Source organism: Haliotis asinina, chromosome 13, assembly GCF_037392515.1.
Source record: "Haliotis asinina isolate JCU_RB_2024 chromosome 13, JCU_Hal_asi_v2, whole genome shotgun sequence".
Lineage (NCBI taxonomy): Eukaryota > Metazoa > Mollusca > Gastropoda > Lepetellida > Haliotidae > Haliotis > Haliotis asinina.
Window position 1 is genome coordinate 23,460,679 of NC_090292.1, and position 14,303 is coordinate 23,474,981.

The 14,303-nt window shown below is 39.0% G+C and overlaps 1 protein-coding gene across 1 annotated transcript in view; it reads right to left on the reverse strand.

The window, feature by feature from the left end:
- LOC137259441 (serine/threonine-protein phosphatase 6 regulatory ankyrin repeat subunit B-like) overlaps window positions 1-14,303 on the reverse strand; it is a 47,483-nt gene that overhangs the window by 11,428 nt on the left and 21,752 nt on the right. The window contains exons 3-4 of the mRNA XM_067797097.1: window positions 13,842-13,972; window positions 13,139-13,314 (exon numbers count right to left, since the gene is read on the reverse strand). Coding sequence (XP_067653198.1) covers window positions 13,139-13,314; window positions 13,842-13,972 — 307 coding nt within the window. The remainder of the gene's footprint in view (window positions 1-13,138; window positions 13,315-13,841; window positions 13,973-14,303) is intronic.

The window sequence follows — 14,303 nt, forward strand, 5'->3', positions numbered from 1 at the left end:
CCACCGTCCTTGGATCCATCAGTAAATAAGGGTTTGTAATTGCTATATTTATGTTTTAATTGATTATATTCTTGTTTATATTGTAATTCATTAGTTTCTGATTTTTTAAATGAAGTTAATGTTAGGTCAACTTGTGGCCTAACCAACTGCCAAGGAGGAGAAGAAAGGAGACGGGAGGGAGCTATGTTTTCCAACTCAATTCTGGCCGAAGAAAGAAAGGGTTTAATTCTGTGTCCTAGAGGTGGAACAAGAGAAGACCTCTTGTCATACAAATTTTCATAAAGCGGATTGAACACACAGTCATAGGCTGGGTTAGATTTATTAGAATATAGTTTAGTAATGTATTGTAAAGACAATTTTATACGGCGTTGTGAAAGAGATGATTCATCAGCCTCATCATAGAGACTGGCAACAGGTGAGGTTCTAAAAGATCCAAGACAAAGTCTTAGACCTTGGTGATGGACAGAATCTAATAGTTTGAGGTTGCTTTTACAGGCTCCACCATACACAATGGAGCCATAATCAAGTTTAGATCGTACCAATGATCTGTATAAGTGAAGGAGGGTAACTTGACCCCCTCCCCACTTTGAATTTGAAACAATCTTTAACAAATCTAGTGCCTTCAGACATTTAGCTTTAAGGGATTTAATGTGTGGCAAGAAGGTTAAATGAGAATCGAAAATTAAACCCAGGAACTTGGCCTCCTTTACATCCTTGATGGGAGTGCCATTTAAAGATAGTTCAGGGTCCTTATGCGGCTTATATTTTCTACAAAAATGTATGCAATTAGTTTTGGATTTAGAAAATTTGAAGCCATTTTCAAGACACCATTTATTTATTTTGTTCAAACATAACTGCAGTTGTCTTTCAATAGTGTGCATATTTTTACCACGACAAGAAATATTAAAATCATCCACAAATAATGATCCATCAATTGAATCATTTAAAACCTTGGATAAACTGTTGGTCTTAATACTAAAACAAAGTGACAGACAAAATACTGCCTTGAGGGACACCCTGATCCTGATTATAATGATCAGACAGGGTAGAACCTACTCGGACTTGAAATTGCCTGTCTTTTAAAAACTCTGATATAAAAAGAGGCAAACGACCTCTCAATCCAAATTCATGTAAATCCCTCAAAATACCATGCTTCCAGGTCGTATCATAAGCTTTCTCAAGATCAAAGAAAATTGATGCAGCATGTTGTTTATTTACGATTGCATTTTTCACGAAGGATTCTAAGCGTACCAAATGATCAATGGTACTGCGATTTTTCCTGAAACCACACTGAATATTTGTAATGAGATTATTGGTTTCAAGATACCAAACTAATCTATTATTCACCATACGTTCCATGGTTTTACAGACACAGCTAGTGAGAGATATCGGTCTGTAATTCGACGGATCTGTATGATCCCTGCCACGTTTTGGTATTGGGACTACAATGGCATTACGCCACGAAGGAGGAAATGCTCCAGACGTCCATATTTTGTCAAATATATCTAAAAGTGTGACCAGACATGGTTCAGGCAAATGTTTCAGTAGCTGATAATGAATATTGTCATCGCCTGCTGCAGTGTCATGAGCTTGGTCAAGAGCTGTATATAACTCATGTAATGAGAAAACTTCATTATAATCTTCACCATTATTTGATTCGAAATTAAGTTTTTTCTTTTCCTGTTGTTTCTGATATCTCTGAAACTCAGGGACATAATTTGCCGATGAAGAATTTTTGGCAAGTGTTTCGCCAATTTTATTTGCAATATGAGACTTGTCAGTAATTAAATTATCACCATCTTTGAGATGGTGAACTGAAGATTTAGAACCTTTACCTTTAATTCTTTGAACCATGTTCCATACCTTGGACACTGGAGTGCGCGAATTAATCCTGGAAACGTAGTTCCTCCAAGATTGCCGTTTGTTGTGTTTGAAGGTACGACGGGCTTTCGCATTGAGGATTTTAAACTTATTCAAGTTGTGGACAGTTGGATGATAGCGGAAATAGTTTTCCGCCTTTTTCCTCGCTTTTCTGGCTTGCCTACAATCGGAATTGAACCATGGTTTCCGTACATGTGGAGCAGTAGAAGACCTAGGTATACACTCATCAGCTATTTCATTTAAAGTGTCAGAAAAAAGCCGAATAGGATCAGTTACTTCACTGAAACACTGCGGCCGTAGTTTAGATGTGCATAACGTTTCAAATAACGACCAGTCTGCCTTGGAAAAATTCCATCTTGTATAAGATGGAGAATCAGATGGATTAGTTGCTGTTAAGATAGTTGGAAAGTGGTCACTTCCACAGAGATCATTGTGGACTGACCACTCAAATTCATTTAGTAGAGAAGGGTCTGCAAGAGACAGATCCAGAGAAGAGTAGGTGCCAGTTGCAGGTTGCAGATAAGTGCTTGAATCATCATTGTATATACACAAGTCATTATTGGCTATAAAATCTTCCAGTATTTTACCTTTAGAGTTTGTGTTTGTACCACCCCAAATCGGGTTATGTCCATTGAGATCACCCATTAAAATACAAGGTTTAGGAAGTTGGTCATAGAGAGCTTGAAGATCAGACTGCTGGAGTGCTGAAGAAGGTGAAATATATAAAGAGCATAGTGTAAAGGTAACGTGAAGAGTTAGTCTCACTGCAACAGCTTGGAGACTAGTTGTGAGTGTTACAGGACTATGGATAACATCCTGTTTTACAAGAATTGAAGACCCTCCAGTGGCCCTATCACCTGGAGGTGAAAAACAATTATATGAAGTGAACTGACGTAGATCAAAAGCGTCTGTCTCCTTCAGATAGGTTTCCTGGAGACAGAAAGCGGATGGTGCAAAATCCTGGACAAGTAGCTGTAACTCGTTGAAATTGGTCCTTAGGCCTCTACAGTTCCACTGTACAATATTTTTGCAATGGATTATCGTTTGGGCGGGTTGATTGGGGATCTACCCCGTACTTTTTTTGAGGGCGACAAGCTGTGTGCCCTTGATTGGACGTTTTCGGACACGTCCATGTCCTCAAGTGATCCGTATTTATTATAAAGCTTAATTCTGTTTTCAGACCCTTTTGGGGCTCTGCCACTTTGCTTTTTTGAAGAAGCAGGCATAGGTGTAGTTTTTCCTTTAGGAATTTGTTGGACATTTGACAAAGATTGAGACCTTGCAGGTGGCTGTGATGATGAATCCGAAGCTGGCCCTGATTGACTTTTCGACATGCGAGGAAGTAGCTCAGCGGTCTGAGTGGAAATAGCGGGTGAAAAAACCTCTGGGGAATCAGTGTGCACCCACGTCAAGTTTGTTTGAGCATCTGAAGAAGACGTAGAAGCCTTAGAGGATGGTTCAGATGATGGTTTTGTTTTAGAAGCATATGTTTCTTGTGGATCGCATCTTTGAACAAGTTGTTTCGCTTCGGCAAAGCTGATATTTTGAGTAAATTTTAGTTTGTTTATTTCCATCTGGTACTTCCAAATCGGACACTCTTTTGAGAAAGACGAATGGTCTCCTGAACAATTGGTGCATTTCTTGTAATTACTGTCACAATCTTCTGTTGTGTGGGTCTTCTCACCGCAGTGAGCACACACAACAAACAATGTGCAGGAATTTACACCGTGACCATACTTTTGACACTTGAAACATCTGAGTGGATTAGGAATAAACGTTTCCACTTTGATGTGACAGTAGCCGGCCTTTATTGATTTTGGAGCCGTTGGAGTGGAAAATGAAAATAAATAGGTGTTAGTTTGTTGGATCTGGTTGTTTCTTCGGGTTGTGAAACGTTTCACAAATAACACACCTTGGTCCTTCATCTCTGCAGCAATGTCAACTTCCAGCATATCCGCAAATAGTCTATCACGGTCTCTCACAATACCCTTACTAGTGTTAAGAGTACGGTGAGGAGAGACTGACACTGGAATGCCTACAAATGATTTTGTTGAAAGGAGATTGGTTGCCTGTTGCCTCGTATTACACTCAACAAGCAAAGAACCTGTTCGTAGACGTCTAACGTTTCTAACATCACCTGCAATGCCCTGTATGCCTTTTGATACCGCAAAAGGGTTCAGCTTTAACGGAGTGTTGTCAGTGGTCTCAATTACAATAAACCGTGGCCAGTAGTCAATGGATGTGGACAGTCCTTGGTCTTCAACATCAGGATCAGTAGTATCAAGAGGACGTTTTGTTTTTTTGAGGGGAGTTTCGTAAGCCATGGTAAGTTTATATTGTTTCATCATCCGAGCTCCCCACCCGCCACGGATTATCACAAGGACAATGCTAAAAGCAGGCGGGTTTCCTGCCTGCAGCACCAAGGATACCCGGATGGTATACTCAAGCAGAATAACACAAAAGTATTTATTCCACTTGATTGGCCCATGAGCCACTGCCTTCTGGACATAGGACTCTAGGCAAGTTACGAAATTTGAATTGTACAATCGAAATACAAATGAATCATCATGAAGCCAAGACAAAAAATTACATATTTTCTCAAATTTGTGAACAACATTTACATGTACAGGGCTTAGCATGATTGGAAGTTAAATTAGTAACTGAGATTGTTAGTGGCTGTGTCCTGGAGGGGGGTTGAAGTATTGTAAAATTACTGTCCTCCTGAGAGGGAACATAAGTCCCAAAACATTTGAAGTCATATTTAATCTTCCTTATTTAATCCGTGGTATTTCTGTCATTTTAATCTGTGGCTAATCTTGCAAAGAGACGCCAGCAGCTGACGGATGGTATAAATCCAGCTAGGGACCATGCAGGTAGCAGAAGTACTGTAAGTCCCCAAGGTCTGTAGTATGGTGATCTACCTTCAGTTGTTGGTTATGTATAGCCTGCACATGTATATTTACACATATCCTGGTCTTACTCCCATTTCCTTCAACCACCAGGATCCCCTCCTCCACCAACACAGGGCCGCAACCCACGGCAAACGGGTTGGTGGACCAAATATCCCCCCGTGTCAACAACGATGTGAAGAGCTCTCAGCGTTACCCAGCACCCACCATGAGGAAGTGACCTTTCATGGGTGCCTTCACCACAAGAAAAAGAAGTATGTAACATGAGCTTAAAATGAATTAAATTTAATTGAAATGGGAAACCAAAACCGAAACTTCACCCTGAAGCAATTCTTGCATCTTTACTCTCGGTCACGACCTAAGATTGTTACTCACTTTTATTTACAATCAGATAATGTTAGTTCACGATTGTCACACCCATACATAATTTAGGGATGTGTCCGAAACCTGGGTCTATTTTCTCCAATCTCCACGATAGCTGCCAATAATAAAAGAGCACTAAAATCCACCCAGATTGGTTGCTGATTACCAAAAATCTTGACATGTTGCAACATGTGAGATCTATTCGGACTATTGCTAATATTTTCAGGATATCAAACAAGCATGGTTTATGTTTGGCTGTAAAATATATGATTCATCATCCAATCAATGAAAATGTTACAGTATTGATCAGTCACGTGATGTTATTTTGTCAACATCGTCCTTTGAAAATCCGAACTCTACTTAAACAGTTCCCATTCCTATCTACTTTTACCGCAGAAGCTACTGCACTATACGCCGATGGCACAATATTGGTAAAAGCGCCACTCATCAAACTCACTCACTTGGAATCATTAGGCTACCACACAACCTCTTGTTTATTGTGAAGATGACATCCCGAGTTCACCAAGCCACTGCCCGATATGTCCTTGATGAAACCATTTTCCTACAAATCTCTGAAGCAACGGTTTACAAAAAACTGAAATTCACAGAATACATCCACATATGACCATGCGCATACATAATTAATATTGAGTGGGTGATTTAATATTTACCGAGTGAGTGCGTTTATATTTATCGTCACATCGGTAATATTGCAGCCATGTTGTATCAAGACCGATGAATTATAAAAATGCAAATGACTTAATAGCACATACTTTGTAAAGACCTGTCAACGAAGTACAGTAAAACTACGTACAATGCCACAGAGCATAACGTTAAAACAAATATCACTATTTAGACAATACAATATAAAAACAGACTATAGATCGCCAACAACAGAAGGTAGATGGCATAATACCACACTGGGGACAATGGGCACATACAGTACCTTTGCTACCTACATGGACCCTAGTTGGATTTACACCATCCCTTCAGCTGCTGGCGATTGTACGAAAAGTTAGCCAAAATCAAAAGAACATCAATACTACGATTAAAAACCTGGTAGACTTAAATTTACTGTGAATGTTTGTGGACTGACGTACCCTCTCAGGCGGACAATAATTTTACAATACTTCAACCCCCTTTGAGGGTACGGTACAGCCACTAACAAATCAAGTTACTAATTCAAACTACCAATCATTAAAATACGTCTATTTACAGAAACATACTATTCAAAATTCAACCAACAAATCAATTTCTTTTAAAAAACCTTTAATTAAATGAGAATTAACGCTGGTAAAAAGATCCTTAACGGTTTTGACATTGAAATATTGATCCCTTATGATGGAGAATTCAACACAGTCAAGCAGGATATGCTTGACCGTGATTCTTTCATCACAAGGGATACAAAATGGAGGATCCTCACCTTTCAAAAGGTATTTATGCGTATATCTGGTGTGACCAATACGACAACGTCGCATAATGACCTCTTCAAATCTGGACTGACAGCTCAAGTAGGTGTAACCAATATACGGTTTTATTTCATGTAATTTATTTATACCTACTTGGGTGTCCCACTTCTTTTGCATCAGATCACGTATATAAGTTCTAATATTCGCTTTGTAATCTGAGTATGGAATAAGAAGTGGTGTCACAGATTTGTTGAGTGCTGCCTTGGCAGCAAGATCGGCCATTGTGTTCCCTGAAATGACTACATGGCTGGGTAACCAACATAAGACGATGTCGCATTGGCCAGTAGCAAGATTATTATACAATTCAATAAATTCAATTAAAAGTTCACGTTTAGGGTGCCTTTGAATATATTTAAGAGCTGTTAATATGGCGTTAGCTTCTGCTGTAAAAATAGAGCTGTTATTTGGTAATCTAGAAGATATTGTTCTGGATCCAATGACAGTAGCACAAGCAACTGCGCCACCGTCCTTGGACCCATCTGTAAATAAGGATTTATAGTTGTTATATTTATGTTTCAATTGATTATATTCTTGTTTATACTGTAATTCATTCGTTTCTGATGTGGTTAATGTTAGGTCAACCTGTGGTCGAACCAATTGCCAAGGAGGAGAAGAAAGAAGACGGGAAGGAGCTATATATTCCAGCTCAATGCCGGCTGAAGAAAGAAATAGTTTAATTCTTAAACCAAGAGGCGGAACAAGAGAAGATTTCTTTTTGTATACATCCTCATACAGAGAACTGAAAACACAGTTATATGCAGGGTTTGACTCACTAGAATATAATTTTGTTACATACTGTAAAGCTAGTTTTACACGTCGCTGCTCAAGAGATGGCTCATCAGCCTCAACGTACAGGCTGTCAACAGGTGAAGTTCGCAATGAGCCAAGACAAAGTCTTAGACCTTGGTGATGAACAGAATCTAAAAGTTTTAGGTTGCTTCTACAGGCTCCACCATACACAATGGAGCCATAATCAAGCTTTGATCGGATCAGTGATCGATAGAGCTGCAGGAGGGTAGCTTGATCCCCTCCCCACCTAGAATTTGAAACGACTTTCAACAAGTTAAGTGCCTTCAGGCATTTACTTTTGAGGGATTTGATATGTGGTAGAAACGTTAAATGCGAGTCAAAAATTATTCCCAAGAACTTGACCTCCTTTACAACTTTTATGGGAGATCCATTTAGAAACAGTTCAGGATCTTTATGCGGTTTATATTTTCGATAAAAGTGTATACAATTAGTTTTGGATTTAGAAAATTTAAAGCCGTTTTCAAGACACCATTTATTTATTTTATTTAAGCACAACTGCAATTGCCGTTCAATAGTATGCATATTTTTACCACGACAAGAAATATTAAAATCATCCACAAATAACGATCCATCAATTGAATCGTTTAAAACTTTTAATAAACTATTTATCTTGATGCTAAAAAGTGTGACTGACAGAATACTGCCTTGTGGAACACCCTGATCCTGATTGTAATGATCAGACAGGGTAGAACCCACTCCAACTTGAAACTGTCTGTTATGTAAAAAGTTGGCAATAAATTGAGGCAAACGACCTCGCAAGCCGAAGTCATGTAAGTCTCTTAAAATACCATATTTCCAGGTTGTGTCATAAGCCTTCTCAAGATCAAAAAAGATAGACACAGCATGTTGTTTATTAATCAGTGCATTTTTAACAAATGATTCCAGTCGCACTAAGTGATAGACAGTACTTCTGTTTTTACGGAAACCACACTGTATATCAGTTATAAGGTTATTTGTTTCCAAGTACCAAACAAGTCGATTATTTATCATGCGTTCCATGGTCTTGCAAACACAGCTAGTTAACGAAATCGGACGATAATTGGATGGATCGGTATGATCACGTCCAGGTTTAGGTATGGGTACTACTATGGCGTCACGCCATGATGAAGGAAAGTTACCCGATGTCCAAATATCATCAAAAATATTTAGGAGAGTTTCTAGGCAGGATTCTGGTAAGTGCTTCAGGAGTTGATAATGTATGTTATCAGCTCCTGTAGCAGTATCATGAGCTTGATCAAGAGCAGTATGGAGCTCATGAATAGAAAAAGTTTCATTATAATCTTCCCCATTATCTCAGTTGAAATTAATAGTTTTCTTTTCTTGTTGTTTTTGATACTGCTGGAATTTAGGTACATAATTAGAAGAGGAGGTGTGTTTAGCAAGGGTTTCACCCAGTCTATTTGCGATATCTGATTTATCGGTGAGTACTTGATCTCCATGTTTAAGATGATTGACAGTAGATTTAGTACCTTTACCTTTAATTTTCTGGACGATATTCCATACCTTGGACATAGGTGTCCGAGAATTTATTTTAGATACATAATTTTGCCAAGATTGGCGTTTGTTCTGTTTAAAAGTACGCCGCGCTTTAGCCTTTAACATTTTAAATTTATTCAAATTATGCACCATAGGATGGCGACGGAAATAATGTTCTGCTTTTTTCCTTGCCTTGCTAGCTTGTTTGCAGTCATCGTTGAACCATGGTTTTCTTAGGTGTGGAACTGCAGAGGACTTTGGTATACATTCATCGGCTATGGAGTTCAATTCATCAGAAAAACATTTAATAGCATCAGGAACGTCAATAAAACGTTGAGGTTTAACTTTCTCCACACACAGTGTTTCATATAAAGCCCAGTTAGCCTTTTTAAAATTTCGCCTTGACGATGGAGGAACATCAGATGGAGTTACATATTTTAGCATAGTCGGAAAATGGTCACTTCCACAGAGGTCATCGTGGACTGACCATTCGAATTCATTAAGTAGTTCTGAATTTGTGAGTGACAGATCGAGAGCAGAATAGGTCCCTGCACCAGGGTGTAAATATGTGTTGGAACCATCATTATAAATACATAAATCATTGTCAGAAGAAAAGTCCTCCAACAACTTACCTTTAGTGTTTGTAGTAACACTAGTATAAAGAGAGCATAGCGTATCCGCTATATGTAAAGTAATTCTCATTGCAACAGCCTGCATATTTGTAATAAGTGAAACAGGTCTTTGAATAACGTTTCGTCTGAATAAAATGGATGATCCACCAGTGGCCCTATCACCCGGAGGGAAAAAACAATGATATGCATTAAAATGACGAAGGTCAAATGTAACTGTTTGTTTTAAATATGTCTCTTGGACACATAACGCTGAATTTGGAAAATCGTGGACTTATCACTGTAATTCATGTAAATTAGTCCTCAGTCCTCCGCAGTTCCACTGTACAATATTATTGAAATAAACTATCTTTCGGGGGGATTTATTGGGGATCGACACCGCACTCTTTTGGAGGGCGACAAGCTATGTGCCCTAGAATGGACGTTTTCAGGAACGTTCATGTCTTCAAGAGACCCATGTTTATTAAACAGTTGATTTTATTTTGTGATCCTTTAGGAGGTCTGCTACGTTGTTTTGAAGCATCAGGTTTAGGCTTCGGTTTACTGTGAACACTTTGCTGACTATCAGCTGTCGATTGAGACTTTGAGTGAGTGACTTAATATTTAACGTCACATCGGCAATATTGCAGCCATATCGTGACGAGAACATACGTAACAAAAAGAATATATATGTATATTATGAAGAACCTGTCGACGAAGGACAGTAAAACCACTAGACTATCACAGCTATTATAAAGACTAGTGTGGAAACTCAAAAAAGTAATAGTATCATTATTTGGACAGTACACTATTTGGCCATAGATCGCCAACAACAGAGGGTAGATCACCATACTAGGGGCCATGGGGACTTACAGTACCTCTGCTACCTGCATGGTCCCTAGCTGTATTTACATCATCCCTCAGCTGCTGGCGACTGTATGCAAGATTAGCCACAAAATGTTTATCTATTTACTGGAACAGATCTAATTCTTTTAAAAACGCAATGATTAAATGACAACTAACATTACTAAAAAGATCCTTCATACTTCGTGATGTAAAATAGTTATCCCTTGTGATGGAATATTCAACACAGTCAAGCAAAACATGCTTGACTGTAATTCTTTCATCACAAGGGATGCAAAACGGAGGATCCTCACCTTTTAAGTACTCATGTGTATACCGCGTATGGGCAATGCAACATCGTCGCAAAATGACCTCCTCAAATTTGGACTGACAACCCAAGTAGGTGTAACCAATATACGGTTTTATTTCATGTAATTTATTGATACCTACTTGAGTGTCCCACTTCTTCTGCATATCATTGAGAGACAGTTACAAATCTGTCTCAACAAAATTCATAAATGGTGCCTTGAGAACGGGTTTAAATTTTCTCAATCTAAAACAAACTGCATTCACTTCTGCAGAAAATACAAACCTCATAAAGACCCTGACTTATTTTTAAATGGTGCACCCATCAAAGTTGTCAAGGAAGCTAAGTTCCTTGGTCTCATCTTTGACTCACACTTAACCTTTCTGCCACATATTAAATACCTAAAAACCAAATGCCTGAAGGAGCTCGATTTGTTGAAAGTCGTTTCAAATACAAAGTGGGGAGGAGACCAAACAACCCTCCTACATTTATACAGGTCACTCATCAGATCTAAACTGGATTACGGCTCCATTGTCTATGGTGGAGCCTGTAAAAGTAACCTCACAATACTTGATTCTATCCATCACCAAGGTCTAAGACTTTGTCTTGGATCATTCCGAACTTTTCCTGTTGACAGTCTATACGTTGAAGCAGACGAACCTTCTCTTGGCCACCGTCGTATTAAATTATCTTTACAGTATCTCACTAAACTGTATTCAAATAAGTCCAATCCTGCATATAACAGTGTCTTCAATCCCCTGTATGGGGATTTGTACAATAAGATGTCTTCTTTTGTTCCGACTCTTGGACTGAGAGTTAAACCTTTTCTTTCTGCTGCTGGCATTGAGCTGGATAATATAGCTCCTTCTCGCTTGTTTTCTTCTCCCCCTTGGCAACTGGTTAGACCACAAGTTGACCTTACATTAAGTAAATATAAAAAATCCGAAACTAATGACTTACAATACAAACAGGAATATAATCAATTAAAAAGTAAGTATAGTACATATAAATCCTGATTTACAGATGGGTCCAAGGACGGTGGTGCAGTTGCTTGTGCTACTGTCATTGGATCCAGAACAATATCTTCTAAATTACCAAATAGCAGTTCCATTTTTACAGCAGAAGCACATGCCATATTAACAGCCCTAAACTATATTAAAAAACACTCTAAATATAAACAATATATCATTTATTCAGACTCTCTTTCATGCCTCCAGGCTATTAAAAATGTATCTTCTCAGCATCCACTTTTAGCTGACATTGTTGAATTGTATAATGAACTTGCTACTGGCTAATGTGACATCGTCTTCTGTTGGTTACCCAGCCATGTTGGAATCTCTGGTAACACACTGGCCGATCGTGCTGCCAAGGTAGCACTCAACAAATCTGTGACACCACTTCTCATACCCTATTCTGATTATAAGGCTGTCATAAGATCATATATCCGTGATCTAATGCAAAAGAAGTGGGACACCCAAGTAGGTCTCAATAAATTACATGGAATAAAGCCCTATATCGGTTATACCCACTTGGGTTGTCAGTCCAGATTTGAAGAGGTTGTTATACGACGATGTCGCATTGGCCATACTAGATATACTCACGAACACTTGTTAAAAGGTGAGGATCCTCCGTTTTGTATCCCTTGTGATGAGAGAATCACTGTCAAGCATATCCTGCTTGATTGTGTTGATTTTGCCATCACAAGGGATAAATATTTCAATGAGAAAACTGTAAAGGATCTTTTTTATAACGTTAATCATCATTTAATACTTGAATTTTTAAAGGAAATAGAATTGCTACATAAATTCTGAATATGTTTTGTACATAGATAATATATCTTTTATGCATGGTATTGTAAATTAGCAACTGCAATCGTTAGTGGCTGTGCCCTCGAGGGAGGTTGAAGTAGCGTAAAATTATTGTCCTCCCAAGAGGGTACGTAAGTCCCAAAAACTTTCAAAGTCGATTTTTCTCAACCATACTTTTTAGTCGTAGTGTGTTTGTTGTTTTAAATTCTGGCTAAATCGTCCTATCATCGCCAGTGTCTGAAGCGCTGGTGTCAATCCAGCCAGGGTCCATGCAGGTAGCAAAGGTACTGTAAGTCCCCATGGACCCTGGCATGGTGATCTACCTTCAGCTGCTGGTGATGTGTATGGCCCGTGTTTTATCTTGTCTTGTCCAAATAGTTCTATCAGTTTTACCGTTCCACACTAGTTTTATCCGTAGCTGTGATATTCTAGTTGTTTTACTGTCCTTTTACGACAGTTGTTTTATAGTATGCACATTTCCCATTTCAATTTCCAATCTGTTCTAGTTACTAGTTTTATATTCTACTCTGTGATATCCTGGTTGTTTTACTGTCCTTCGTTGACAGGTTTTATAATAGACATATATTTCATTTTAGTATTAAATGTTCTCGTCACGATATGGCTGAAATATTGCCGATGTGACGTTAAATATTAACTCACTCACTCACTAAGTTGATGGCGACCACCCGGAACTGGGAAGTGAAGGCTTGGCGTCTGTCGGCGAGATCACGGAGATTCTTGTCTTCAGTCCAGGCTGCCACCTTGGCCTTGTACTCTGCGAAGAGATCCAAGGTTGGGATGACACTGTTGTCCGAGCTTGGAGCGAACAGATTGGCGAACCTGGAGAGGAATGGACACTTGCACTGTGTAGACCGATCCACTGAGAGCCGCGCCGGTCATTTCGCCTTCGAGACATGACGTTCGTGTCTTCGAAAGAAAGAGCAAAATGGCGCACTTACCCAGGCGCTTTCTTTTATAGTCCCGCTCAAAACTGCAGTGATTGATAAGCACACGTGACAGAAATATATGTCATGGCCATCACTGATTGGCCAGTTAAATTCACCGGACTTTACACAAGAAGTTGGAGCTCATTTGTTTCCATCAAGAAAATATTATTTGGTTTTCGGTTTTAAGCACTAAATCTTTAGAACTAAAAACATAAAGAAATGTAGACGAAGATGGTGACCAAGGCGTTGCGTAGCGGTTCCCATGTACTTGTATAACAACTTGGGGAGGGGTTAACAATATTGGTACTCGCTCTATACACCCCCAACAGTACCACAGGTGACTCAGCTTGCCATCTAATTTGTGCTGGTTCAATCTGTCTAAATGCTGCCAAGAGGTGTAGGCCACACAACCAACCACACTGAAGTCTAACTACCCCTGGGAGCCGGATACCAAAGTAACCATAGCGCTCCTTGTAATCAAGTATTACCCCCACTCCCGTTATGCCCTCCACTGAGCTAACCTTGTCCAGTATCAGGCTTCTTCTGTTGCACTGTTTCAGTAACAGAAACACTCAGTGCTGAATAATTCTGCTAAAAGTCATTTGTAGGAGATGCTGAAACAGGACAGATAACCGAAAACAGAAATTCTGCGTTGTATGGCCTAACCGAGCACCTGTTACTTTGCAAACTTTGACGCCATGGATTTTCTACCAGACGCGACAGGGGTGTTTGGGGCATTGTTATATATAAATAAATATACATAAATATACATAAATTCTTTTTTCAAGAATGTTCTCGTCACGATATGGCTGCAATACTACCGATGTGACGTTAAATATTAACTCACTCACTCACGTATGTTACATCATGGATTATTCTTTC